This window comes from Balearica regulorum, chromosome 9 (assembly GCF_011004875.1).
Source record: "Balearica regulorum gibbericeps isolate bBalReg1 chromosome 9, bBalReg1.pri, whole genome shotgun sequence".
In the NCBI taxonomy this organism is placed as follows: Eukaryota; Metazoa; Chordata; class Aves; order Gruiformes; family Gruidae; genus Balearica; species Balearica regulorum.
Window position 1 is genome coordinate 19,200,972 of NC_046192.1, and position 27,416 is coordinate 19,228,387.

At 42.8% G+C, this 27,416-nt stretch overlaps 1 protein-coding gene across 2 annotated transcripts in view; it reads left to right on the forward strand.

Annotated features, from left to right (window-relative positions):
• Positions 1-27,416, forward strand: part of MCF2L2 (MCF.2 cell line derived transforming sequence-like 2) — a 174,152-nt gene that overhangs the window by 13,292 nt on the left and 133,444 nt on the right. Inside the window, exons 1-2 of one of the 2 annotated variants that reach the window (XM_075761445.1) lie at positions 25,662-25,921; positions 26,085-26,168. In XM_075761445.1, the coding sequence (XP_075617560.1) occupies positions 25,912-25,921; positions 26,085-26,168 (94 nt within the window). In that variant the 5' untranslated portion in view covers positions 25,662-25,911. Of the gene's footprint in view, positions 1-25,661; positions 25,922-26,084; positions 26,169-27,416 lie in introns of those variants that run through there. The other variant, XM_075761446.1, reaches the window with a different exon arrangement.

Here is a 27,416-nt window from a genome sequence, read left to right on the forward strand (position 1 = left end):
TGGGATCACTGAGCCTGATTTTAAAACTCCTTGTTAGTGTTTTGCTTTTATTTCAATCAATTAGCTCATTCTTAGCAGTTTCAGTTCAGCTGCCTTCACTATCAGACCTGCTGCCTATGAAAGCATATATAGTAGTCATTAGCCTGACACAAACAACACTGCAAAACCTTAATGAGCAAGACACTATTTTAAAATGTAGCATTGAAAAGATGGGAGTATTTACAAATGATATAAAATTAACTTGAGAAACACTCTGTGTGCCATGTTCAAGGCTGCAACCAAGAAAGGGATATTTCTTGGTCTGTCCCCATTTATCTTCCAGCGTACTGCAGTAATTGCAATTTATCTTAGACAAATTGTATGAATACCTTGGGATTTGGTTCCTAGCTGGAGATTTTTTTCCTTATCTTTATTATTTGTATTGACATTTTAAAGTTCATTGGTGGGTTCTTATAATGCTTCTGACACAATTAAAAATACTGTTTTATTTTTTGCATAGTTGATTGCTATTCTTGAAGCAAGTATACTTAATACAAGAGACAGGAAAATATTCTGTAGAGTTATGTGAATTTATGCTACAAAGGAGCAGCAAAGAAAGGGTTAAAGAGGGGGTGAAACTATTATTTCCCCACCTGAAAAGCAGGTAGCCGTTAGGAGCAGGTGTTATCACTAATAGTGATGTGGAGAATGGCTACAGGGCCTATCCCAAAGGAGCTCTGAAAGACATACCAGCTGAAAGAAATGAAACAAGAAGGTTTTTAGATGTAGAAGGAAATATAAAAGAGAGGCTGGAAGGCTATATGTGGTTGACATAAAGGTTGAGTGTTGAAGTTGGTATGCTGAGTGGGGACCTAAAGGCTGAGTGGGAGACCTGAAGGCCAGGTGGGGGGCTGGAAATTCATGTGTTGTATGGGCAGGCCAGAAGCCTGATCTGAGTCCAATGGTACTAGCTCATGTGGCTTAGAGACTTCAGAAAAAAGTGTAATTATTTCTAAGGGATCTCATGGATATTCTAGAGTCCAGGGAGGCAAGCAACAATTATGGTTTATTTGTTGGCACATTAAACAGTTAGATCATCTTTCAGTCAGGCTGGCTGTAGATAGTAATTTAGTGGAGTCAATTGTTAACTTAGAACTCTCAGAGCCTTCAAGGCTACAGGAGGTGGAAGAAAAAGTAGAGGCTGTTCAGATCTTATAGCATATTAAGAGCAAGCAGCATTTGAGAAGGAAGAGGCTATTTACTCTGAGTATCTTTATATCACTTAAGAATTAATCAGGGTGGTAGGCTGGATGGAGGCTGGCTCTGATATGTGTTCCTGGGTACTACAGCTGGCTTTCAATGCTATTGAGAAGCGCTGGCTAGGTGAGCAGGGTTGTGCTTGAAGTCTGCCTCTGGCATTGCTCTCTGCTGGGGTGTGGGGCAGATGGCACAAACCCCTCCACTTTGAGGTCATGTTAACAGTCTCATATGTTAAGTGTGATGTGGTTTCATTCTTGACAACAGAATAATCCTAATTGTGAACCTACTGCTTTTAGCTGCTTTCAAACTGTTTTGCTGTGGCTTCTTTAAGCAGAACACTTGCATTTAAATATTCCTCTCAGTATAAACCACTCTGAAGGGCTCTTGAGTCAGTGGGAGTTGTATGGATATCTGCTTTTTAGTCCATTCCTCCCCAAATTTTGGCTTCTGTGGGGCAAAACTTTAGGTGAAATTATTCCTGCTTCCCCCCAGGCCTTCCTAAAATGGTTCTCAGATGTGTACTCAAGCACAAAAAGTTATTCTTAAACTGTATCCTTTCATTGGCAATTAAATGAGAAGTTGTCTATTTCATGGGAGTAACAATTTCTCTGTGGTGCCAAAGTGCTCAGTGGAGAATCTCTGAAGAAGTATAAAGCATTATTTAATGTTATATTCCATGAAGTGAACTTATACCTATTGGGAATAAGGTCCATAAACAGATGTGGGATTTAGATATATTTTATTGAGTTAATCTGTGCTGGTCAGCAGAAAGCATTTGCAGTGGGGTTTCCTGGCAGACTAAAGAGCAATTTCTTATCTCATCAGAACACTGTATCACTTGGCTTTAGGTAATTGAAGTCCACAGTGCTGTTGAAGTCAAAGCTTCAGTTGGCAGTCATGTTGGCTGAAGGTCTAGCCTCGTGCAGACAGTGTTTAGCACATCCCAATGTACGAACGCCGCATGTCCCAATAGCGGGACGCTTGAGTTAACAGGAAAGATCTTTGTGTGTTAGTGTCATGTTGCAGAGAAACCCTTGTACTGCCTCTTGTAGGACAAGCTATCTTGGGTGCAGCTCTATACTGTTTCTGCACCTGAAGCTGACATCGCTTTTACTGTGTGGACCTATTTGCCTGTTAGTATATATGGTCCCTGGATAATTTTAAGCTTGCTATGAAAGACGATGAGGCTTTTATGCTGATGCTTTGTCTGTCTATTGCAGCTGGCCCTTTTCCATATAATTTTAGTGGCTCTTGCCTGGTTTTGACAAAGTATTGAAACTCTTGGTTTCCTGTAATTCTTGTAAAAATAGGTTGCTAGAGAGACAATCACTAATTTACCCTCCTATTAGATGCTACAGAATGGAGACAGAGTATGGTGATGAAAACCAGTAATTGTGCTGGTTGGGAAGGACAAGAAGAGGGCTGGGAATGTGGTTCTGTGCGGTGAGGCAAGGTCTGGGCCCTGATGTGCCCTGGTGCTTGATGCAGTGCTCTGGGTGGGGAGAGGTAAATGAAGTGTACACATGATGTACACTGAGGCATATGTTAGCAGGTTATTAATTCCTTTTATTTCTCTGCTACACACCAGGCTTTGGTGTAACTTGGGAAATTGCCCTGTAGACTGTGTCTTTCTAGAACCTTAAATCCATTACAGCTGATGGCTTAGAGACAAAGCTGGGGAGAATAAACTGGGAACAACTCAGGGGTTCAGGCTGTGGGTGGATGTGAAGGAAGGAACAGCTCTGCAGCACCAGGCATTGAGCAGGACAAATTCCTACTGCCTGGGTGCAGATGTGTGCAAGTGCCCAGCTGCCCTGTACGATTGCACACATGGGTGCATGCAGAGGAGAATGCTGCAGTTTCTCATTTGCAGGTGCCCAGCACTGAGGAACCACCTTGTGGGCAGGTCCTTCAGAACAGACATCTGGTTTAAGAGCAGCCTTGTCCTGAGAAAAAATAGATAACATGTGCTTCAGTGTTGCCTGGCCAGAGGGAGTAACTCCTCTTTGACTGATTTTTATCTTCAGTTCCCTAGAAGGATGTGAGCCTTACCCTAGGGGATGTGAAAGGATTGTCTGATGTGTATCTGCCAGCTGAGAACCCAGCCAGTTGAAGCCTTGGTGTTCAGAAAAGTCTAGATAGGAGCTCCTTTTTCCTTGTGAACTGCTTAGAGTAACTGAGTAAACCTCAGTGCACAGACATGCAAACAGGAAAAAAAATCAATAGTCCCTAAAGCCCAGTATCCCACCCTATGTAGTAACTGATTCTGAGTGTTTGAGAGATGGCAATAAAACATTGGAAATGCCTTTACTGTACTATGTAACATGAGAAGCTGTTTCTACCTGTTCAGCTAACACTTGGCATGTGCCCAAAAGCCTTGAGTATCAACAGCCCTTGTGATTCTTACAGATCCTATTTTTATCCCTGTGTCTTTCTGGTTCTCCTTTATCTGCTTTAAGTTATGAATTGCAACAACAACAAAAAAAATGCTGCTTCTGTCAGGAAATGTGCGCAGCTGCTCCTCAGGGAAAGAAGCTGCGCTGGTGGTCTTGGCTGCATGTATCCAGCAGCTGTTCTCCACTGCCAATGCTCCGGTGGCTGGTTGCAGGGAGAAAAAGAGGAATGGTGCAATGCTCTGGATACTGGCAAGAATAGGGGTTGCCATCACACCGGAGGTGGCTCAGTGTGTCAGTAGCAGAGTACAGAGGAGGAAAACATGCTCCCTTATTGAGTGCTGGAGAAGAAAGCCTCTGGACATCACACTGCTACTAGAGGGGCAATGACACAGCCTGTGCATTCCATCTCTTGTAGCGTGTGCTGCATTGGTGATAAGTTGATGGTGGTGTTTAGGAGTGTGGGAGAATGGTGACCTAATGTGCTAGTCCTTATGGATTACAATGTTCTATGGGTTAACCAGTATCTCTCTCATCTGTTCCTTTTGAGTTTACTTGCCTCTCATTTTATTCCCCTGACTCTAAGCCAAGAGCTGTGTTTTGGGCATGTGTTGCACAGAAGGGCTCTTAGCCTCATGTAGGTCTTAGGCATTTTCATGATCAAGACTGAAATCACTTTGCATCTCAAGCCTAAACCCTGGATCTAGCTGCTCCTTACCCTATGCCAGTTACAGACTGGTAACTTTGGGAATCTGTTTGTTGATCTTGCCAAGCAGATGCCTAGCAGGACAGAAATGCCTTCTGTTCTTGCTGACATGCACTTAGCTGCAGAGGTCAAGAGAGCTGCAGGTGCAGCAGCAAGTCCTGCCCACTACTTGGCCTATGAAGATTCCACTCATGTCCTGATCTCTTGGACAGCCTCTCTAATCCAGCAGTGATGGCACTGGCTTTTTCTTTTCTTTTAATAATAATGGTGGTAAGGGTCCTTGATTAGCCCAGGATGTCTACACAGCTTTGAGCTGGCAAAGGTTGTCTGACTAGGTTGTCTTCTGGTCTTTGCTATACTCCTGCTTCTGGTAGCTCATGTGGGAGTCAATGTGTGCCAACACTGGCAAGTTCTTGTTGTCCACTACTGAAGGTGACCAAAAATGTTTTGCTTGTCAGTTAGGACATCACTTTAAGCAGATCAGCGTAATGGGATTCTGAAGCCATATGGCACTGGAATTAGTGCCTTCTAGTGCAGTAACTGCATGTTGTAATTGTAACAGTGCTGTATGCTAAAAGTAATTTCAAGAGCAAAGATGTTTTTTTCCTCTGCTCATTCCTTTAACTCCTCAGGGCTTAAACAATGCCTGAGATGTAGCTGTTTATAAAAAAGGAGGGGGAGGGAATCCTGGCTTGCTTTTTTATTAGTTGGAAGAAAATAAAATGGAAGTTAATAGAAAAGACCAGTTTACGTTTCTTGGCTGAACAGTGGAATGGATGTTACCTGTAACAGCACTAAGTGCTCTGAAAATAACCTTCATGTCAAACTGCTGAAATGCCTTGTGGCTTATCAGATTCATGATCTAGATGGTGGGGAAGGCAGAAAGAAGGTCAGGGAGGGTATATGCAAAAGGAATGGTGTGTTTCAGCATAGCTATCAAAGTACAGTTCAAACTTCAGATAAAACCACCTAAAAAATAGGGAAATGTGAAGCTGGGGTTTCAGAAACGAAATATGGATTTTTTTTCCTTAGCTTCTATGTATATCAGTCTTAATAGCAGCACCGGATTTAGATTTCTTATTTCTCAGCCTTGTAGAATACTATACACAGATGGGGGGAGTTGCTGGTCTTCATAAATAAATAAGATGTCTCTTGCTGATCTCACTGGGGTTTTTTTATTTGTTTTAAATCATTGGTGGATAGTAAAAGCAATTTTTGAGTCTTGTCTAGTAAACCTTCTTGATGGGTCTTACAAGCCTCTGTTGGAAAAAGGGATGTTTGTTTCCTTTCAATTGTTTTTATGACTGCAAGGTAAAACTGCAAACAGGGAGTGTTTTACAGGATTTTTTGCTGCCTCATTTACACCTGCAGCAGAAGCAGACTTCTCTGCCTCCTTCTGGCACATAATTTTTTTGTGAAGAGTCAAGAATTGAGTTTGGGAACATTGTGCCCAGCATCATTGAGACCCAATGTGTTTGCATGTTTCCTGCTTCACAGTGATACCAACTATTGGAGCACTGCTTTTTTGGGGCAAAGCATGCTACTTCATGAGAAGAGATATGAGGTTTAAACTGATTTAACTGGCTTGACTTTAAATTTGTGGCAATCTTCTGGCCATACAGTAATGACAGCAAGTACCTTCCAGCAAGCTCCAATTCAAGGTCAATTGGAATTCCTAGTGAAACTAGGAACTAGTGCAGTTCCTCAGGCAGTTTTGGTTAATGGTATCTGAGGATATCTGGGTGGTTGGGTTTTGTTGTTGTTTTTGTCACTTCTGACACTCTTACATCTATTTATTTGCTTATTCATTGACCAACCCAGATGATGTTTGCTAGGCAATGCTGGCAATTCATGAGCAGAAAATGTCCTCTTCCTTAGCTTTTCCAACATTTTGCTATGGTTGTCTGGAGCAGCGGGAAAGTAACTCCCCTCCATTCTGTGTTATGTATGGAGGAGACCTAAGGAAGCACACTTGTCACTTTCCATACCTGCTCCCTCCACTATACTGTTCTGCATGCAAAGAACAGTAACTTGCTTTCAGACTGATGCCTTTTAGCTGACAGAGGAAAATTGGAGAATAAACAGATTCTTTTGTCCCTCCATCCTAGTCCTTGCAGCCCAGTACTCAGTCCCTGAGGTAAACTTTATGTGCCCTGTTGCTAAATGAGGAGCATCTACAGATAGCTTATTTCTGGTCTGGAGCCAGGTTATGGCAGTGGTACCCCAGACATCAGAGATGTGTATTTAGCATTGTAATGGATCAGTGTTTCCTAAGGAAAGACTGAGACTTAGATGATTTTTAGATAGTTTCCCTGGTGTGTGCCTGTGGCTACCTGTGCTTCAGAAGCTCGCACCTAGGGCAGGTTTCTTCTTGCATCCCACTCCCAGCATCAATTTTCCCCCTTGGAATGGAGTGTCTCACAAATCCTCCTGTTGCTAAGCCACGTGGGTACTGGTGGGAACAGTGTATGCAAGGGAGGTACTAGAGGATGGCAGACAGAAGTGTATTGTCGCAAATGCTGGTTTCTCCTCCATTGTATATCTATATACGTGCAAGGTTGAAGTGCAATTATTCTACATGTCAGATATGCACATATTGTCAGAAAGCTTATTTTCCAAGGTACATCAGGTTTGTCTGTGTGGAATGACACCTTCAGCCCCTGTAATGAAAGAAAAGGGGATGGAAGAAAGGCTTTAAGATAAAGCTGTTGGGTTATGTTTCTAGCTTTCTTATCTCATGATGACAGTTTTCTACAAATTAATTCTGCCTTCTGTGCCACTGCTCTACCTATCTGTAAAACATTGCAGTCCTCTGGGGATTTCTCTATGGAAGCTCTAATAAATATTTTACAAATGATAATGAATCAGGTCACCCAACAGCTCAGTAGTCATGGTCCTCACTTTGCAGGCAGGGTTTTGGCAAAGGCAAAGAGCAGCAGGGTAACCAGCTTTCATGTCATGCAGCAAATTTGAGGGGAGAGGGGGCAAGCCAACACAAATATTTTACTTTGAGTGGGGATCCCCTTTATAGCTTCCCTTTGACAAAAGGAGAGGTCCTGAGACTCACTACTTCGCAGGTCTGGTAGCTGTTTTACTATATAGTCAGTTTGTGTGTGCTGGGTTAGCGAGCTGAACCAGCTCACTGTGTGGTTGGGCAGCAGCAGAGCTGGCAGAGGAGAAGCTGCATAAGCGTGTGGGATGCGGAAGAAGTAGGGCTGAGCTGACTTCTGTATGCTTCAGCTTACTGGCATTCATGCCTGTCCATCTAGTTATTCACCATTTTAGTAATGGCATCGTGTGAACCTTTTTCCTCCTGGGCATCTTTGTCCCCTCTGGCTCAACCTCTGATTTGTACTAATTAGGCTTCTCCTTTCCCACTCCATGTTTAGGGGACCATCTGTGATTGGAGAAGGCTGTGAGCTGAACAGCACTGGATGCAACTATGTAAAAGTGCCAACAGGTAGTAGCGACTGAGGCAGAGGAAAGCAAAAGACCCTCCTGGCCTGTCTATAAGATTCTGTCAGAAGCGTCTGTGCTCAGGTCCCTGCAGTTGAGCTCTGGGTTGCAGCTCAGCCCTGAGTCATTGGGTTCTCATTGTATTCTTTGCACTGTCACCAGTGCTGGCCTTATGCCTGTTCACACCTCTCCTGTGCAGTCCCTGCGAACCTGGGGAAGGCTCCTTTTTATTTCACTGCATCAGGATTGAGTGCTCTCTGCACTCACTTCCCCAAGTACTAGTTTCTTCACAAGGCTCCCTTGATATGTGATTTGTATTATAGTAATTGTTAAAAAGGAAAAATGGCAACTTAAATATCCAGCACTTCCAAAGAGATTTCTAATGTATGTTTCAAATCTCTCACCTTCATGTCAAACTGATGGATCCAACTTCTTTTTAATAAAATTGGGGTGGGGTGGGGTGTGTGTACACAGGTAGCAGGGCATGTCTGCCAGCAATATTTCCCTTCTGTCCTCCATTTGCTACTTCCGTTCATGTTGATTATCAGATCTTACAAGCAGGGACCATGCACAGCAGCAGAGGGCTTTTCTGTACAGTTGCAGCCTCCCAGTACCACTGCCAGACATATGAGTAATTTGTTGAGCAGCTCTGCAGAGCAGTCTCCTTGCACCGTCCAAGCTGAAATGCAGAAGTAAAAAAAAACCCCATTCTCGGTGATGAAGAATCATAAAATCATAAGCCTGAAAGGGACCAAAAATCATGAAGAAAAACCTTTTCTTAAAGAAAAATTCTTTGAACATATCTGGCATGCTCTTTAAGAGGCATCTTGCGATCTTGCAATGTGCTTCTGGGATCTTCTCTCTTCATTGTTGCTTATAAGATAGCTTTAAATTAATGATAAGGAAGCCATTCAGGGCATGGGCTGTGCTGAGGTTCACAGCTTTCATTCTGAATGAGAGAATAAAGTAAACTGATATTGAAAGCAAGGAGGGAGAAACAAACATGGTCAGTAAGCCTATAAAAGTCTTAGCCAATTGCAATGGTGAACATCCTGCTGGCAAGGGTGACCTTGAATGAACTAAGTGGGATAAAGTCACCAGCCTGGACTGACGGCTGAAGAATCAGGCTGGATTCCAGCAAACTGAGAGCGCAGATTCCTGACAAGAGTCTCCTGAGCTGTGGCAATGGCTTCTCGGTGTCGGAAATGTGGACAACAGGTGCCCAGGAATCCACCTTTCACTGCTGTCCGGATAACAGAAGGAGAAATGAAATCTTATCATGATTTTATAGGAGGATGCATTAGACTGGAACGCATGGCAAGAAAGGTATGTGCAGCATTTTAAAAGAAATAGCATATTCTCTTAGTGGTAGCTGCATTGCATTCCTAGGAGATTTACAAAAAGATTATTTTTCTAATGCTTTTTTCTGAGGAGTCAGTGGTAAATAATATCCAAATCCAGCCAGTTGTTGTTAACTCAGGTATGAGTGCATCATTTGACTCTGCTGGGATATTTGCAGTGATTTGACCTAGAGGAGGTTAAAATTAATGCCAGACTCATTCTAAATAAATGTTTACTTCACTCGGTGTTAGACACTATGGTTTCTGTATATATCTGAAGCAGGTATTTGCTGCATATGTAAAATACCTTTTTGAGATGAATGTAAGGAGATGGGGGGGAGTGGGCTTCATGACTCAGTTGACCCTGTCACCCTGTGCTCCTAAATTACTATGTAGAAGGTCAATATCTTTCTCACTGTAAAGATTCTGGTTTCACTGTATTCATAACAGAAACGGACTGTTGAGATTTTTGTGCTCTGTGTGTGTCAGTCTGGGTACAGAGTAATATTCTACTCTGGGTTACCAGCATAAGATGCCAGTGTCCCGGCAATTTGTGTTAATTGCATGTTAACTCTGAAGTGGAGTTGATGGTAGCTGAAATCTATGTTGTTGACTGTTTAGTCATAAATCAAGATTGCTGAATCATAGAACACCTCTGTCATTTGAGAGAAATGTAGTCCAGGAGCCCTTTGGTTTCATTTGTTAACCTTTTGTTAGTTCAGCAAACCTCAAATCCAGAAACTTATAACGTGTTCACTAGTATGTGACAAAAAGATCCCCAAAAGCATGTAATATGAGTGTACTTCCAAGTTGAATTGTTTATTATTTAATTAGCTCTTCAGCAAAGAGTTGCATTCAATCTGGTTTATCGAGAATATTCTGCAGAAAGAGGTGGACCAGAAGCAGGTCATCTGCTGGCAGCCACTGCTTACAAATTGGGGTTTGCAGATGCTTTCTTTAAATAGGGCTGTAACGCACAATGCTGGGGTTTGAAAACTGCAAAGCCAGTCCATTGTACCTCTGCTTCTGTTGACCATCTACCCAGGCTGATTTTTGGGCTCAGTGCCTACCTATGTGTTGTTGTATTTGGCTGACCTTTCGGTAACACTGATGTTTCTAGTTGCACTTTTTGTAATGAGGCATTCAGAGTTCAGTGTAGCATGGCAGAAATGTCTGGTATCTGAGTAAAGGACAGAACAGAATTAATTGAAGTTCCTTCCTGAATCTTTGATCAGGTGCTTCCAGGTTACTCACGGCTTTAGGGGCCCGTGGGCCTGCTGGAGGCAGAGCTCAGGCATCTGCTGTTCTTTTTCTTCCTGTAGGTAGAGAGGGGAAGACACTGGTAAGAGCTTTGCCATGGTTACTGTTCCCAGGGAAACACCTTCCCTGCCTCTCATGTTGAGACATGACCTGGCATAGTATTATGGGCAGAAATCCCTTGGAAAATAATTTTCTGCTAGAGAACAGATAGCATGTTAACAAGTCTGAGCCTGTTGCCATTTTGTGAGGCAGAAAGCATCTTTGCTGCTTTTGGTTTGAATTCTAGCACTGAGCCCACAGGAGGGGCAGAAGTTAGGTTACTGCTAGGGGCAAGGTGCCTTCAGGTGCACGCATTAGAGCCGTGTGAGCTGTGAGAACACACCAGTGACAACTCTGTGTGCTGGTCATGTTAAAGGGAGTGAAGGAGCTGGCAAGGTGGCACAGGAATTCATAACAGCAACACTGCCTGGATTCTTTTCTCCTGCTCTGAACTGACTCTGACCCTGTACTCATTTCTGTCTTGTTTTGGCCCCAGTTTTCTTAACGGTAAGGTAGTAGTCGTGGGAATTACCTGCCTCCATAAATAGTGGATCCTGACGATGTAGCTATGACTATCCTTTGAAGATTAAAACAGTTTCCCTTTGCAGTAGGTACTGCATAAACACAGGGGAAGAAAGATAATCTGTCCCAGAGAACTTGCGCTCTGCACACCCCATCCTGCTACTCCTTTGCTACCGGCAAAGACTTGTTGACAAACTGTAGGGGTGGACGTGTGCCTCTTTGTCAGTCTGACTCTGTCTGAACACAGTGGCAATGCAGGATCATGGATCTCTGTGTTCTGACTTGACTTTCACCTAGGGTACCCTTTCTGCAATGTAAAGATCCAGCTGGAGTGTTGTTGAGGACTAATTGGCTAGTTCTTACTCAGCACTTCAAAGTGTGAAGCATTTTCTCATACAGACCACATCTGTGGAGTCATGTGAATATTCCGTGGCTATTCTATCTCTTGTACTGAATATTGTAATGAGAAGAGATGGAAGGCATGCAGGTAACTACAGCAGAAACAGGCCATGTGGCTGCAGTCAGGTGTGCAGGTACCCCGCCTTGCAGCAGCAGCACCCACAACAAGCAGGGTTGTTCTGCATCCAGTTCTGCATCATGCTAGTTTAAGGTTTCCATTGAATCAACGTGATCTGAGTGCTTAAAAGTGTGTTTGTAGTCTCCTGTTCATGTAAAAAGATGAAAACAGTGAATGCTTACAAAAAGAAGGTGCTGCTGTGAGGGGCCAGTTGAAGGGCAGTTTCTCTATGACCATGTGATGACAGCTCAGAGCTCCACAGCCCTGGCTCCCTGCAACAGGCAGAGGAAAGACCCTGCTGTATGAGCTGACCTATGGGTGCTGAAGTCCCCTTTGGGGTCTGTTGTACACATGGTGCTATTTTGGGTACTAGGATGTGACCTTGAGACTCCCTGGGAGCTGCTGCTCCAAGGTGCTATAACAGACAACCATGGGGAAGTAGCCCCCAAAAAGCCCAGGCAAGAATGTGGCAGGGACTCCAGTCCAGAGCTGATCCTCCTTATAGTGGTCTTAGTTCCTCACAAGAGATACTGAAGCTGAAAGCAAAGCATAGCCTTGTCATGAAATACAGCGTTATTGGATGGTGTGTATGTGCCTTTTCAGCACTGACATGACTGTTCATGTCACCCAGCTGCTGGTTAACATATCTTATCCTTGAGGATTACCTTCTGCCAAAATGCCCCCCTCTGTCCCCAGATGCTCTTAATCAGCCTGCCTTGTTGTGATGCTCGAGTCCTCCAACGGGACCACACAACTACTGGGGCTTAGCATGGATGAATGAGCATTGGCTGGTTAGACTGTTTCTGCATGCTGTGAGGCCTGAGGCCGCATGCAGATTATATATTTTTAAGTGAATAAATGTGTGGGGTTTTTATCTGTGCTCAAGGCTGGTGGTTGTGTAAAACAGGGTAATGAATCTGCAGATGCTAAGGAGTACGCAGCTCATTACTGAGACTATTCAGGATTTTGCTGTTGCTGCAAAACTAGGCAAGATCCTCCTTGCCAGTAGGATGGGGGACCTGTCTGCTGCACTAAGAGTATTCTGGTTTTGTCCTTCTGTAGGACAGGTCTGTCTATCCAGCAATCACCGGCACTTGTTCTTTACCCTACTGCTGTGTGTTTATTACTGCTAGAAATGAAAAGCAGTTCTTCAGATCTATCTGTTCAGGGAGGAAAAAGGGACTGAAAATATTGGAAATGGTTTTAGAGCAATTAAGGATTTAAAGATAGAAAATTGCTTTTATGGTACTATCTCTGGAAGGAAATCCCATTTGAATGAGTTAGGCTGAAATTTCTTGGACTCTTTAGAGCTTCTCCACTTTCAATAGTGAAATGAAGGAGAAATGTTTTCCTTTCCCTCCTGGCTGGCCTTCCCACAAAGGTGCTGGTTACTGGGAAAGTGACTGTTTCATGTGAAGACTGAAATCTGCAGTGTAAGTGGAAGGTATTTCTAAATCTGCAGTGTAAGTGGAAGGTATTTCTAAACCCCTTGAGACCCACAGTGCCTCCTTGTGTGTTGCTCAGAATTTTTCTTGTTTTATTTGCATTCAGTATCTATTCTCCTCTTTAATGTAAAATGCTACCTAGGGAAACCCGGGATACTTTTTTTCCCAGCTGACTCACTGCAAGAAAATAGCTACAATAAAATATTCTGTCTTCCACAGCAGTTTTTCTAAGAAAAGATCCTTATCTTAGATGTTTGTGTCTCTTTCCACCTGTTCCCATTGATATGCAGCCTGCTCTGCTGCTATTGAGCAGTACCCTGTTTACCTACTCAGAAAAGTCTAGAGAATGGTGATGAAAATAGGGAAGGCATAGCTTGATTTCAATTTAAAAAGAGTTTTGAGAGATAGTAGTACTGAGAAGATCAAAAGAACAAATTCTCATAAGGAAAGTTATAGCAGAGGCCTTCTGGGTGTTTATGTTTTCCCCTTCCTCTGACAATACCAGAACAAGAAACAACTTGGGGAAATGGAAAAGCATTAAACATGGATAGACAGATTGCTGTAATTGGTAATGTTTTGTTAACTTGTGGGACTTATTACCAGAAGATAATAGCTCAGTTTGCTTTTTTGTATCTCCTAAACTGTAGTGTAAACTGTCTGGGGAAAAGATTTTTGGGGAAAATGGTGCTGAATGTACTGGGAGGTTGGAGAACATCTGCACAGACCTCTCACCCTGGTTATGCCATGCAGCTTAGTCTCTGATTTCAGCCAGTTCTGCTGCTTCAAGACCCACTCCTGTGGTGCTAATATATTTGACCTTGTGTACAAATTGTGCTGCTGCTTTATTTGAATCTTGTTGTGGATTAGCCTGTCCAGCGATGTTTCTAAGTCATAGACTCTTCTCCTTATGACCTGGACCTTATCTAGTAGAATTACTGGTGCTCAAGTATAAAAGAATGATGAATAAAGCTCAGTTCTAGCAGCCCAGCTTCCTATATATGAATATTTGAACTATGTCAGGTGTCTTGTTGCACAAAATTCTGATCCTATTAGTTCATTCCATTTATCAAGGGAGGGAAAATCCTCCAGGGTTTACAACAGATGAGAGTTATTGATCAAACATGTCTTTTTTTTCACCTCTTTAAGCCAGGATGTCTCAGCAACTTTGTTCTGCACAGAGACAGCTCTTTATTCATGTCCAGAACCTGTTCTTCTGAGTCATTAAATTGGGGATTGCTGAGTTCAGGCTATTTGTCTAAACTCTTGAGTCAACACCTTGATGCTTTGTGCTGCTGTGGCAGGTCTCTAAGGAACAAGGGTCTACATGGCTGAAGATCTGATTATGAAATTGGGATACGGTTAATTAGTAAAGTCATCCTCTGCTACCATTGGGAAAAGCTGAGGTGAGATGGAAAGAGGTAAAGGAATGGGACCACTCTGCTACATTTTTCTCTTGACTTTACCACTAGACTCAAGAAGGGAAGTCTGCCAGAGGAAGGATGAAATTGAGGGCAACTATCAAATTTTTAAATCAAATCCATAATAAGAGTCAACAGGCTGGAAATTAAAGTGAGGGCTTTGAAACACAAGCCAATTTCTTTGTGTTCGGCCAGCTCCAGGGAAAAGCAGTGGATTTGCAGTTGCCTAGAGTATTTAACATAAGATTAAAGAGCTTTCTAAAATACTAGTTTAATCCAATTTCTATGAACTTCTTGTGTGTTCAACAAGTCAAACACAATGAACCTAGTGGTCCCCCCTGGTCCTGCAGTGAAAGAAGATAGGATGATGATCTCTAACTCAGAGACACTTGGATATGAGCCATTCCTTCTCATGCTTTTGGAGAGCCATACCCGCAGGTATGAACACATGAACATGTGGGGTCAGGATGCTTGGATGGTGTAAGTTATTTCAGTGAAACTAGGGTGTATTATAGCAACTGAGGATCAGGTCCCCAAATATTTTTTTAAATGCAAACTTCCAAATGTACTGCAGATGCTTACCAGTAACAAAACCTGAAACCTTGGTATTACTCTATTCTGTATGCTGGTGGGACAATATTTGATAGTACAAAATATTGATCTACTGAGAGGCACAACTAAGTCTTTGAGCTTGGCAAAGGACATTTTACAGATGCACACTGAAATTACCTTTACTAATTATGCAAATGAAAAAATGTCTGACACTTGTACATCTGGTTTACGAAACTGAAAGTGCTGTCTGAGCTATCCTTTGAGCATGTGTGGTGGGTTGACCCTGGCTGGGCACTGGGTCCCACCAAGGCTGCTCTATCACTGCCCTCAGCTGGGCAGGGGAGAGAAAATACAACAAAAGACTCGTGGGTTGAGATAAGGGCAGGGAGAGATCACTCACCAATTACTGTCAGGGGCAAAACAGACTCAACTTGGGGAAATTCATTCAACTTATTACCAACCAAATCAGAGTCAAGTAATGAGAAATAAAACTAAATCTTAAAATGCCTTCTTCCTGGCCTTAACTTCACTCCTGATTCTCCCTCTCTCCCTGCCCCAGTGGCGCAGGGGGACAGGGAATGGGGGTTGTGGTCAGTTCATCACATGTTGCCTCTGCTACTCCTTCCTCCTCAGGGGGAGAACTCCTCACACTCTTCCCCGGCTCCAGTGTGGGGTCTGTCCCATGGGAGACAGTCCTCCACCAACTTCTGCAATGTGAGTTCTTCCCATGGGCTGCAGTTCTTCACAAAATTGCTCCAGCCTGGGTCCCCCATGGGGTGTCAAGTCCTGCCAGCAACCCTGTTCTGGTGTGGGCTCCTCTCTCCACAGGGCCACAGGTCCTTCCAGGAGCCTGCTCCAGTGTGGGCTTCCTACAGGATCACAGCTTCCTTAAGGCATCCACCTGCTCTGGCATGGGGTCCTCCACAGGCTGCCAGGTTAGCTATTTTGTTCGCTTGTGGAGTTGTACTTAGTCTTCTAACTCCACAGCTGGATCTGCTACTTCTGCAGCATCTCTATACACAGGGTTAAAATGATTTTTAGAGTGTAGTCATCTGGCACATTTATCAGCCACTTACATTGATGTGAAACTTGTCCATAATTCTTTGGAGCTTCTCCCACCTCTGCTACCAGAGAGGACGAGTCTCTGCAGGAAGGCTGGGAATGCTGCCCAGGAGAGGGCAGTGCATAACACCCGGACCTCGGCTGGAGAGCTGCTGGGCACTGACTCTGCTCCCTGTTTCGGGGGTCCCCTGGGGACGAGCTGGGTCTTGGTGTGTAACTGTGCTGAGGTGCATTCACTGTGTGCAAGCAGAGCTGGAGCTGAATCTCCTACCCACAGCCTCCCCTCCAGTGAGCAAAACCTGTGAGAAATGGGAGAACAGATTTTTGACTGTAACTTGCTTACAGGTGAACATTTATATCAACATAGGCAGCAGAGAGTAACATTACACACTCACTACACAATGAATTAACCAGCTGCAGTGTGCAGTTTAGGAGAGGCTGGGGAAAGAAACTGCAATGTAAAAACATACTATGCAGCTTGCTGCTTGCCTAGTCTACCTTTATTTACCTAGTAGCATCTGTCTGTAACACTACAGGTGTCTTAAGCTCTCATATGTATCTCATACCTAGCATGGTGATGCTGTACTTTGATTTGGCATTTATCTGTAACTCCATATAAAATCCTGATAGTTTTCTCATGCTATATTGTAAACATTGTGATAATTTGTGTTGTTTGGTTGATGGGGGAAAGATGGCAACACTGGGTGTGTTATCCTTAAGACAGATCCACTCCAATAGCCTATCTGTATAGACAATTCTGGTCTGCCTTTTTGTTTTACAGGTAGGGAAACTGAGGTTGGCTGGTGACCTGAATTCCTCTCCCTGTGCCTCAGTTTCCCTATCTATAAAATGAATGTCACTTGCCTGTCTTTAGCCTGACTTGATGGCAGGACATGTAGAAGAAACAAGGTGTTACTACTGTGTTGTGTGTCCTAGGGGACAGCTGCTCCACTGTACTCTAGGCAAAGAGTGACCTGTACCTAAAGCTACTGAGCTGCTGGGGTTTGTGGTAGGAAAGGGACAATTTTTATCAACAAACCTAATGCTAAAGTGATGACCCAGTAGTCTTCAGACAGCTATAGATGCTGTGTTACCATTGTCACACCACCATGACAGCACAGTGTACTTTCTTCGTGCACCATGCAAACCTATGTTCTGAAGAATTTATTGAACTAGATGTGTAGAACTGATTACCTCCCCTGCCCAAGAGCTGGTGTCATGTTTCCAACCAAATTCATAGGTCTTGTGCAGTCTCCTCCTTTGGCTTTAAATGACAATACTATGCCTTGGTGTGTGGGTGTGCCCTTAGGATAGTACTCCAAGACTGCTATTCACAGCAGTGCTCTTGGTTTCCCTTGGCCCTGAATACTCTACTATTTGAAGTTATTTTAATGAGAGCCCTTCCCATGCCTTAATCCGAGCAAGTGAATCTGTTTTGTCTCTTGTTGGGATGTACCTTTGTGCTAAGCTACGAATGCCTCCAAAGTGTCTAAGGGTGTCTGAAGAGCTGCCTGGGAGGGAAGAAGCCAGCTGTACCTCGGGGAGGGTTAAAGCCTGGGTATGGTGCCTGTCAGAGGTCTCCGTTGTGGTTTGTGTTGAAGCAGTTACTAAGCAATTTGTGCAGTCTCCTCCAGGAGAACGTCAGCTCTTTGGTGCACTGTTGGTTAGATCCAGGACTGCTTCCACAGAAGGCTGCCTCTCTCCATCCCTCCCTGTGTTACTACAGCCGGACTGCGGAGAAGCCAGCCTGTGACACAAGGGAGGACACGTGCTTGTGAGTGTGTGAGGGTCTAAAGGGTTGGCAACATTCTTTGCAGTGTATTTCTGTTGCTTTTTCTAGCAGGTATCTGAACTGAGGTGGTGGTGACAGCTTGGAGAAGGCTGCTGGAGGGGTGGCTGGGTCTCCTCGGGCAGAGAGGTGGGCTGTGAGCAGTGTTTGTCCTGTTGCTGAGAAAGATACTCAGAACGCTGCTGGCAGCAGTGCTGGCTGCTGTGGCTCACTGTTTGTCTCCAATGGCAGTAACCAGGGAAATAATTTTTGATTTAACTGGCCTCTGTTCAAGAGTGAGTAAGAAAACAGTCCTTCAGTTACTGAGCTGAGTGGTCCCTCAAAAATTACGTGAATAGGCTCTGAAATTATTTTGCTGGATGTGATAGTTCAGAGCCAGTGGCTGGAATTTTTCTAAGATACTGTTGGAGCTATGAAGCTGTCTGCTGGCAAGCTCTGGGGAGGAAGGAATGAGTCTGCCATACAGTCTGCTGTATATCTTGATTAGCTTAGTGTCCAAGTATTGTAGTGAATGTATTCTAGTTTTGCAGTTTGCCACATGTGGTTTTTGTTATTCATGATGGATTTTAACATGACAGTGTGGGAATGAAACCTTTGTTCATTGCATTCTGTTCTCTGGGCAGGAATTTGTGTTCTAGAAATCCAGCATTGTTGTGGAGCACAGATTCTGGGAAGATGATGAATTAACTTTTCTATGGCAAAAATTAGAAACCATCAAGAAGCTTTTACTACTGAGGGACTAGGCAAGGGGTTGTGCTGTGCTGCTGAAAACGTGGATTAATTTCTCGAAGATGCTGCTGAGATTAGACCTTGGTCTTTAATGCCTTTTTATTAGGGAAGTTTCTATTGTGTGGAGGGCAGGATACAACATCCCCCCCTATAATAAGCCAGTGTGTGCTCTGTGAAATCAGGCAATGTCTGTCTCAAAAAAAGCCACAAACAAAAAAACCTCCAAAACCTCTTTGCTGATTAGGGATAGCTCATAACGTAGATTTGATAAAAATTTCTTATCTATCTCTTATGATTTTACAGAAATATTATTAAGTAGTGTCTTCATAAAAGGATGGGTTAGGAAGTCACCTGAACTGAACAGTGAGAGTATATGCTTAAAGAATTTTATATTAGTTTATACAACTTCTGGGGATTATTAATCAAGGATTTAGATGTGTGCATAAATGTCTGGTGTGTTCTGACAACAAATAGTTGTTGAAATCCTTGAAGTGTGACTAAAGATATGAATTTCTACACACTGATATCTTTTTGTGGAATGTACCAACAGTAAACCAAAATACTGGCTTATTTTCACTTTCTTTCCAGTTTACTTATGTAGGAGAATGTTTGGTGAATCAAAATCTATTTTAAGATCATTTCTTTAAAAATAAGCAAAAAAAAATCCTAGCCAAACAAGAAAAATGTTTTTCAAGAAGTAGTTAAATGGAAGAAGTAGCAAAATCTATTTCTTCAAAGGAAGTCCATAGCAAAATCTTTGATGTTGGCTTAGAAAGCTGAAATAAACCCTAGAGTGTGCATGTTAGTAGTAGCAGTAGCACTGCATATACAAGTAGCAGGGACCCATCCTGCCTGGGTTGGTAACAGCCTGCTTGTGAGTTTGACACTGAGTGAATGACTGATTTTAAGCTAGAGATAAGCCCTGATTGAGAACCATCAACTTCACTACTCAGTCTTGGGGTTTCCTAGGCTCAGATTTTAACTTTGTATATGAACTTCCTGGCCATCTGCTATCATTTTAGATTAACAGATATTTAAATGTTTAACAAAAGGACATCCAAACATATATTTCCTCTAGTTTCAGTGCAAGTGCACATGGACTTAACTTTGCCTTAAGCACATGCCTGAGGTATCTGCTGAATTAGCAACTGCCTGAAAGCCTGGTTCTAAAGCCTGGGGGAAGTTCAAGTTTGGATCCAAAATAACTGGTGCACTTGCATTTCCAATGTAAAGATGGAGCATGCTGGACTCTTTGTGACTTGAAAGTCCTTGCAGTTAGCTAATGGCTGGTGTGACTTTGAGGGTAAGCTAGAGACTTCCATTTTTATGTAGTGGCAACTTGACCTGCAAATAACCAGGAATTCTAATTTTCCCCAATGTCCCTGCCTCCTTGATGCTTGACTGTCTGTAGTCCTCACCTTCTTACTTGGACAGCATTCAGATGTCTCCTTTGGAGGTTGCCACTAATGACTGCTTTGAGCCTCTCCTGAATCTTTCATTCAGTAAACTTCAAGTACAAGTGTGTGTTAATGGGTTTGCATCTTTAGGGCAGTAAGACTCTCCAGTTACCACAGTAGCCCAATGTACCTAATGCAAGAAACTGAAAGTGAGGGGATTTCCAGTTGGGAGGATGTGATTTCAGTTCTCTGCTATAAACAGCTCCCCTTTCACCCCTTTCCAAGTCAGTCACAGTAGACTCCTAATGTGTACTATGTCTGCCTGTAAAAACAACTTGTTTAACTAAGTCTGTAACCACTCCTGGAGTGTGGGAAAATGCAGCCACTAAACAGGTCTTTTTACTCTGTGACCTCTCCAATTCTCTAATTTTATGTCAAAAATGAACATCAAATTAAGCCAATGAGATGAACTGAAAATGCGGTAATCCAAAGTAATTTAAGAAATCTTGCTGAAAGACTTAAAATCAGAAGTGTTTAATGTGCCTGCAGAGCAAAGCTCAGGTGAAGCTGTATGTCCATCATTAGGCTGTGCAGAATACTTTGGAAATACTGATAGTGACAGCGTAATGAAAGGAGAAAACTTCAGAGCAGATCTACTGTGCAGTAGAAGATCCCATCAGGCACCAGTTCAGCTTCTGCCCAGGTAGACACTGATGGTCACAGGTTTTTTGAGCTCTTCAAAGAAAGGGCTGCATTGCTAACCTTTCCCTCTTTCATGGACATTGTTTGGGAAAGCTTGTAAGGCAATTCCATCCACACCGTGGCTTGGATCTGTCCCCTTCTCAAGGGATCAGAGCGTATCAGCAGTGCATCACTCAAGACAGTTGGAGTCTTGCTCCTAACATTGCTTGTCCAGATTTCTACTACATGTGTGCACATAAAGTTGGATTTTCTATTACAGTCAAAAAAAGAAAACTTTAAGGGATACCTCTAAACAAGAACCAGAATTACTTAAATATTTTAGAACACTCTTCTGTCTTTGGAAGTTAGTTAGCAAACTTTGCTAGGAAACTTGGTTTTAATGAGGATAGAAATTGCATTTAAACAAGTACACTTTATAGGTTTTACAGTTATGCTTGGTTAGCAAACGATGTGAGGAAAAGACACCACCAGTCACCTACCTATGTTGCATTTTGGCTTTTGTGCTAAGCTGATCTAAGTGTGATTCTGTGCTGGAAGAGGTAGCCCTGGCCTTGCCGTTTCCCACCCCGTGCCTTTGCAGAGAACTAACCAAGATAAGAAACAATTCACTAAGAAAAAGATTGCTTCAATTTATTTACAATAACTCTTTTCCTGGCGTACTTTTCAGTTGACTCAACAGGGCTTAGCAAAGAAAGAGGTGGTGGGAATGTGCAGAAGAATAAGAGGATGGGATTTCCTTTCTGTTTATAGCTGGATTTTTAGTTCCTCTTTAAAGGAACAATCTGTAGCACAGCCTGCTTGTATGCAACTGATCTTGCTGCTTCTCTGGGCTGGAAGAATAAACAAACCTTTTCAAAAAGTAAACAAAGGGCACAAATGGTGAGGAAGGGAAATAAACAGAATTTTAAAAAGGAACCCAAACCAAAAGCTTCTTTCTCTGGTGTAGTAACTTTGAAGTTCTTTTTGGCCTTCAGGAAGGGAAACGTGTTGCTTATAGGTTTGCACTGGGAATGCTGGGGGGACAGAATATTTTCAAATCCTTTAGCCTGCTTAAACCTTGTCAGGGAAGACATGCACATTTGTCTCCCTAATGTGTTTAATTCTTGAAGTGTTAACTCTGCTAGACTCTTAGCTAACTGTATGGGTGGCTGTTTATGTCCAGAAGACCCAGGACTTGGGAGAACACTTGAACTGTAGGTACTTGCAACGTTTGAACTCTGGATTTGTGTATTGTCTTTTGCTACTTTCTAAGATGAATGAGAACACAAACATTAGGTGTCCTTTCATGCTCTTCAAATGAAATCTCTGGCCATATACCTAATGCTATCTGATTCTTTTCCATCACCTCAGCAATCTGTTTTTTCCCAAGTCCACAATTTTGATTTGAATGTTGGGAGGGTCATTTTTGACTGAGCGTCTACAGAGTAGAAGTAGGCTGCTGTACTCTGAGTTTAGCAAAGATTTTTTTTCACTCCCAGCTGTCTTCGTTCCCTGTGAATTACATATTAGGCTGTTAAGAAGAGATGAACTTTGCTCTGGAAATTTGTAACCCTTTATTCCAAGATGAGTGACTTCAGATGGGGGATTGAAGCAACCCCCTCCTCTAGTCAACAGAAGGCCAGGCAGCTGTAGCATTCAGTCACTAAAAAACAAAGAAATCCCAGTGTCCTGTTATGACTGGTTGCCTTTGGTTCTCTTTCATGGAGCAATTGGTACTGCTGTGTCAATTTGCTTGGCGCAGTCCAATCTTTCACTCCAGCAGGTCAGCTTCCCAACACTGCTGGAAACCATGAGGTGCCATTAGCATGTAAACTAGTTTCTCTGTCTGAAGAGAAGAGGGAACAAGATTCTACTCATTGTAGCTTTTAATTGGCTGTTGTTGGTGTAGCCCTGAAAGGTGGCTCTCTGTGGGCTGTGCTCCAGACCTGCTGCAGGAATACATACAGCTGCGGTGAGGAATAAAATAGGCAAGTGTGTGTGTGGAAGCCCAAGCACGTTTAATTTTTAAGTGAGGAATTATGAAGTGTAACTGAACAGCTTTCCCCTTAAAGATTAGATGGCATGGCTGTAGCTAGCCTCCCTAGAGATCTGGGAGGGAGGAGAAGATGTGTCAGAAAGATGGCTATAGTAATTGCTTTTCTTTTTCTTGGTAGAAAAGCTTTGGGAAGCAAAACTCTAAGGCCTAATTCTTCTGCAGTGAAAACTGGTCTTGCATGTAAAAATTTGAACAGTCTCTGCTAGGAATTGAATCTCTGACCATTTAAGAGGAGAACCAAGAGTAGATGAACTGACTTGTTTCATTTTTTCCCCCTAGTATCACATGCCTATTCACATTGTCATTGTCCCAGCAAATTCAATTAGCTCACGTAATGAAGAGCTGTGTGGTACGTGTAAAGATTCAAATGGTAGGTTGCTTTTGCCCAAAAGGCTGAACACCACTTTGTGCAGGCTTGTGGCTTGCAGTACAGAGACCAGGAAGGCTACGGACCCTCCTGGTACAAAGTTGGTGGAAGATAGGAACAGATTAATGCTCGCTAATGGTAGGCAAAATGTCATGGCTTTAAAACAAACCCAGACCTGTGTCTTTTGATTTGCTTTTAAGAACTTTTTTCAAGCTTTTCTTTTAGTGAAAGATTACAAACTTCCTTCAGCAGCCCAGGTAACCATATGTTTCCAAGGACTGAGACTTCTATTGCAAGCTCTGTGCTGTGATGGTGTTACAAATTCATCAATATTGGAGAGTAACTACCTTTAAGCACTGTCCTAGAGGAAGGTATAAGAGGGCAAATGTGACCTTGTGTGCTGTTGGCTATCGCTGTTGATGTTTTGTAGCCATGTGATGTAATTTGTCATTTGGGGTCACAAGGCACCTTCCCTTGTTCCCTCAGACTTTCTCAGTCTCCTGCTAGTTTCTTCTGTTACAGTTTTTTCCATGCATTTCCGTGAGCTATTGCACATTCAAGTGAGTGAGTATTCCTAGTCATCAAATGTATTTTCTACCACCTTTCTCATACTCTGGATGTCCCCTGCTGAGTGTGGGTTTTACAGCAAATTCCATGTGGCTAACTGGAGAAAGTCTTGCCCAGGCAGGGGATTTGATGAGACCTAACTGGCACTCTGCGGTTCTTATTTCTATTACTTCATCTTATTCTTACACCACAAAATTCTCTTTGGTAGAAAAAAGATCTTTAGAAACCAGAAACCAAGCTATTTTTAGAGCAAGCTAATATAAAGCAGCTATGTGGGAGAGAGGGAGGGGGGAATTTCTGTTTTGCTCAAGACTGGTTGCCATTAATGATGCCTTCATATTGGCAAACATCAAAAGCAAGCTGTTGTACTGACAGGTTTGTTACACTGGAGGGACGAGCAAGTCTGAGAGGCTTGAGATGGTGGCACACTTTGCAGTTCATTTTCCATTTCTGTCAAGCCTCCTGGTGATTGTCCCATCCATTGTAGAAACCATTGCTCCAGTTTTGCAAATGTTTGGCATAAGCTTGGTCCTGGTCATCCAAACCTGAGTGCACCTATCTGTAGGACCACACAGTTGTCACAGTATCTTTGCATCTTCTGGATGCTGAAATCAATAGTATTTTCTTCAATGGATGCTCCAAGGTTTCTCAGTTCTGGGAGTCCAAGCCCTGTTTTAGTTATTATTAATTAATAATTAAGATGAGAGCAAGAGGGCTTCGTAAGGTTCCTTGCCATTCCAAGCAAAGGCAAACTGTCTTGGTTTTGAGAGGATCATCACTGGAGGTTAAGTCATGAGTCTGTAAGATGCTGATGCAAAGCTGTGTTGGGATGTAGTTTTCATTGTTGCAGCTTTGATGCCTTGGAGTGGGGAGAAAATATGGTGGCTTCCTACAAAAAGGCTGTATCTACCTTCTGGTCTGTTGTGATGTCTACTGTAGATTTGTCACCTGAATATAAGTTTTCCCACTATGGTTTTTTGAAACAAATTGCTCTTTTCCCTACCTGTAGCCCTCACCAGGTTGAGTCTCACTGGTCTCTTATATAGATATGCTGTACCTGACACAGACTCAGATCTTGGACAACTCTTGGGCTTCATTCAGGTGACGGAAAAGGTGGTATAAAATACATCTGGTGACTATGAATCACACACTCAAATAAGTGAGCATAGCTCACACACTGACATGCAGGGCTTGGGCTATAACTGTGTGGGTCACTGCTCTGCAAACACCCAGCTTGGTTACTTGGAATAACTGCTGTGTTTTGTGCATCAGCCAAAAATCTATGCAACTTCTTTCCATATTATGTGTCACCATCTCTCTAGGAGAGGGCAATGACACAAGCTCTTCAGTTACTTTGTCAAGGCATTAGTGAAATGTTTGAAAATGAACAGAAGAGTTTTTCAAGTGACATTGTGTCATTTAAAACTAGAATCCCTAGTTATGGCAAGGATCACAGTGGATGTCTGAAAGCAAGACAGAGATGTTATTTTGGACAGCAGAAAAGCTAATTTCTAACCTCTCTCTCTGGACAATTTGTTTAAAACTGGGTGCACCAAAGTATTTCAGTGCCTGCATTATCTTGATGTTGGTGAAGATCTTGGTGCTTGAATAGGGCAACTCCCTGCCTTTACACTGATCTGTAGTCTGTCTGGACCCAGCTCCCTCCCTTTCACCTCCAGGCAGTTAGAGGTGAGCTGTACGAAGCCAGGACTGGTGGCTGTTCTGTGGCTGTACAGTGGCTAAAGGCTTAATTACAATAGGTGCTATTGTAACATAAACCTTGACCCTGCCAGCTCAACTGGCAGGTATTTCCAAGTAAATGTTGCTGGTCTAAACTGTGGTCAAGAGTGGGGAGAACAATTGGGTGCACCTGTTACAGAAAGAGATCAAAGTAGCTCAAGTGAGATTTTAGTTGCTGGTGACTGAATAGATCATGCAAAAATTGTGGTCATGTCTCCCCAGCTGCTTGCTAAATTACTTCTTAACTTTTCAGTGTTTACTTCAAAAGAACAGGCTTTGTTTTCATGAGAAGAAAGCCTCACAGCCCATTATTTCCTCCTCTTACTATGTATTTGCTTGTAGCGGAAAAAGCATCAGCAAAGGAAACTGTTCTGGATTGGCTGGTTACACAAAGTCCTCAAGCAGAGACCAGGGAGTTCAGGGTGGAACATGGCACTCTGAAATAGACTTTACTGTTTCAAAAGCTGAAAAGCTGCTTTACGTGGGAGGCCAAATGCAGTGGCTTAATACAGAACACGAAGTAATAAGGAGCAGGCTGTCAGCTTGAGCAAACCTGTGACATGCTCTGGCAAATCTACTGGAGCTGGTTTACGAGAAGCTTGCTCTGAAATCACAAGGTGATAAAGTAAGCTGAAGATGAGACTCGGTAAGTATCATAAACTTCTCTGTGACAATCATACAACATCTGAGCTGACAGTCAAGCCAGGCTCTTTGAGTGTCACCTTCGTTTTGCTGGGTACTGAGAGGATGGAGAAATTGTCATTAAGGTTTTATTAACTCATTGAAGGTTTCTGTTTTCACTTGCACAGATGAAATCATGCAGCAGGAGATACGGCCGCTGGTTGCAGTGGATATAATAGAGCAGCTCCACAGGCAATTTGCTATCTTGTCAGGTAAGAAGTTGCTGGTAATCACACTCGGGGATTCTCTTGGAAATGTATTAGAATCTGTCATGCTGACTGTCACCCTTGGGCTCCGTACAGCAGTTGCCATAGTATTCTTATATTGCTAATGAAAAGTGCTGCTACAATCAGACATTCACAATGTATGGAACTGATAAATGCCAACTTGCTGTGCTTGTTTTTCTTAAGGTGAGTTAATTTTCCATGTTCTCTACACTGGGGTGGGGGGAACAGATTTAGAGGGTAAGAAATTAAACAAATACATATCTTTGCACAGTGTCCAAGCTTCTTGTTTGTGGGAAAAGATTTTGGTCTATCCGGGAGCTATTCATGACCTTCCCTCTCTTCCTCATTTGCCTTTGTTTTAGAAATGATTAATTTCTAAAGTGCAGGGGTCTAATCTTTTAAAGATTTGATTATTACATATTCCTTTGTTTGCCTGAAGTTTGCAATCACACAAAGTGACGCAGTTCCTGCCCTGAATAAGTAGCTGATACTGAAATATTTGCCAAACTATTACATACACTTATATTGGATACTGTAGAAGAGAAATCCTTATCTGGGTCCTAAAATGGCCTCTGCTATTGACTGTATGGCCTCTGACAAATCCATTTTTTTTCTGTTTCTGCCTGTTCTGCAAACAAAGAACTTTGGCTTTCATTCTTCCTCATAGACACATAACGAAGTGTCATGAAATAGCACAAAATGCTGAGATGGTCATATTAAGGTACTCTTGGACAGCCTGTCCATCTCTGGCACGGAGGAACTCTGGGTACACAGTGCAGGGAGTACATGGACCCAGCTCTGCAGGTGATCAACTCAGCAGGCCCAATCCTTGCTGCATCTTCACTTTAAGTATGCTCCAAGCTGCCACATGAAATCCAAATCTTAAGTTACTCAGAATTCTTCACAGGGCTCTGAGTATTAAAACTTGATTTTGGAGGTTTCTAGGTAGCATCTTGTGGCACTTTCATAACCTCAATAACTACCTGTTTTGCATTTGACAGAGGGTCTTGACTGAGCAGAGGTGGAACCAGCTGCCTTATCTGCAGTAAAGCAATCTCAGGGTCACATCTTACAATTCCTAATAACCATACACCTCCATACAGAATAGTGTCAGCAACTGCGTAAGATTGCTCAAACCTTTTTGCATTCCACCATTGTGCTCAGTGCAGGGTAACTAGGATATGCTTGTGTAGCATCTATCCTAAGACAATAATATTGCAGTCATCTTTCTTG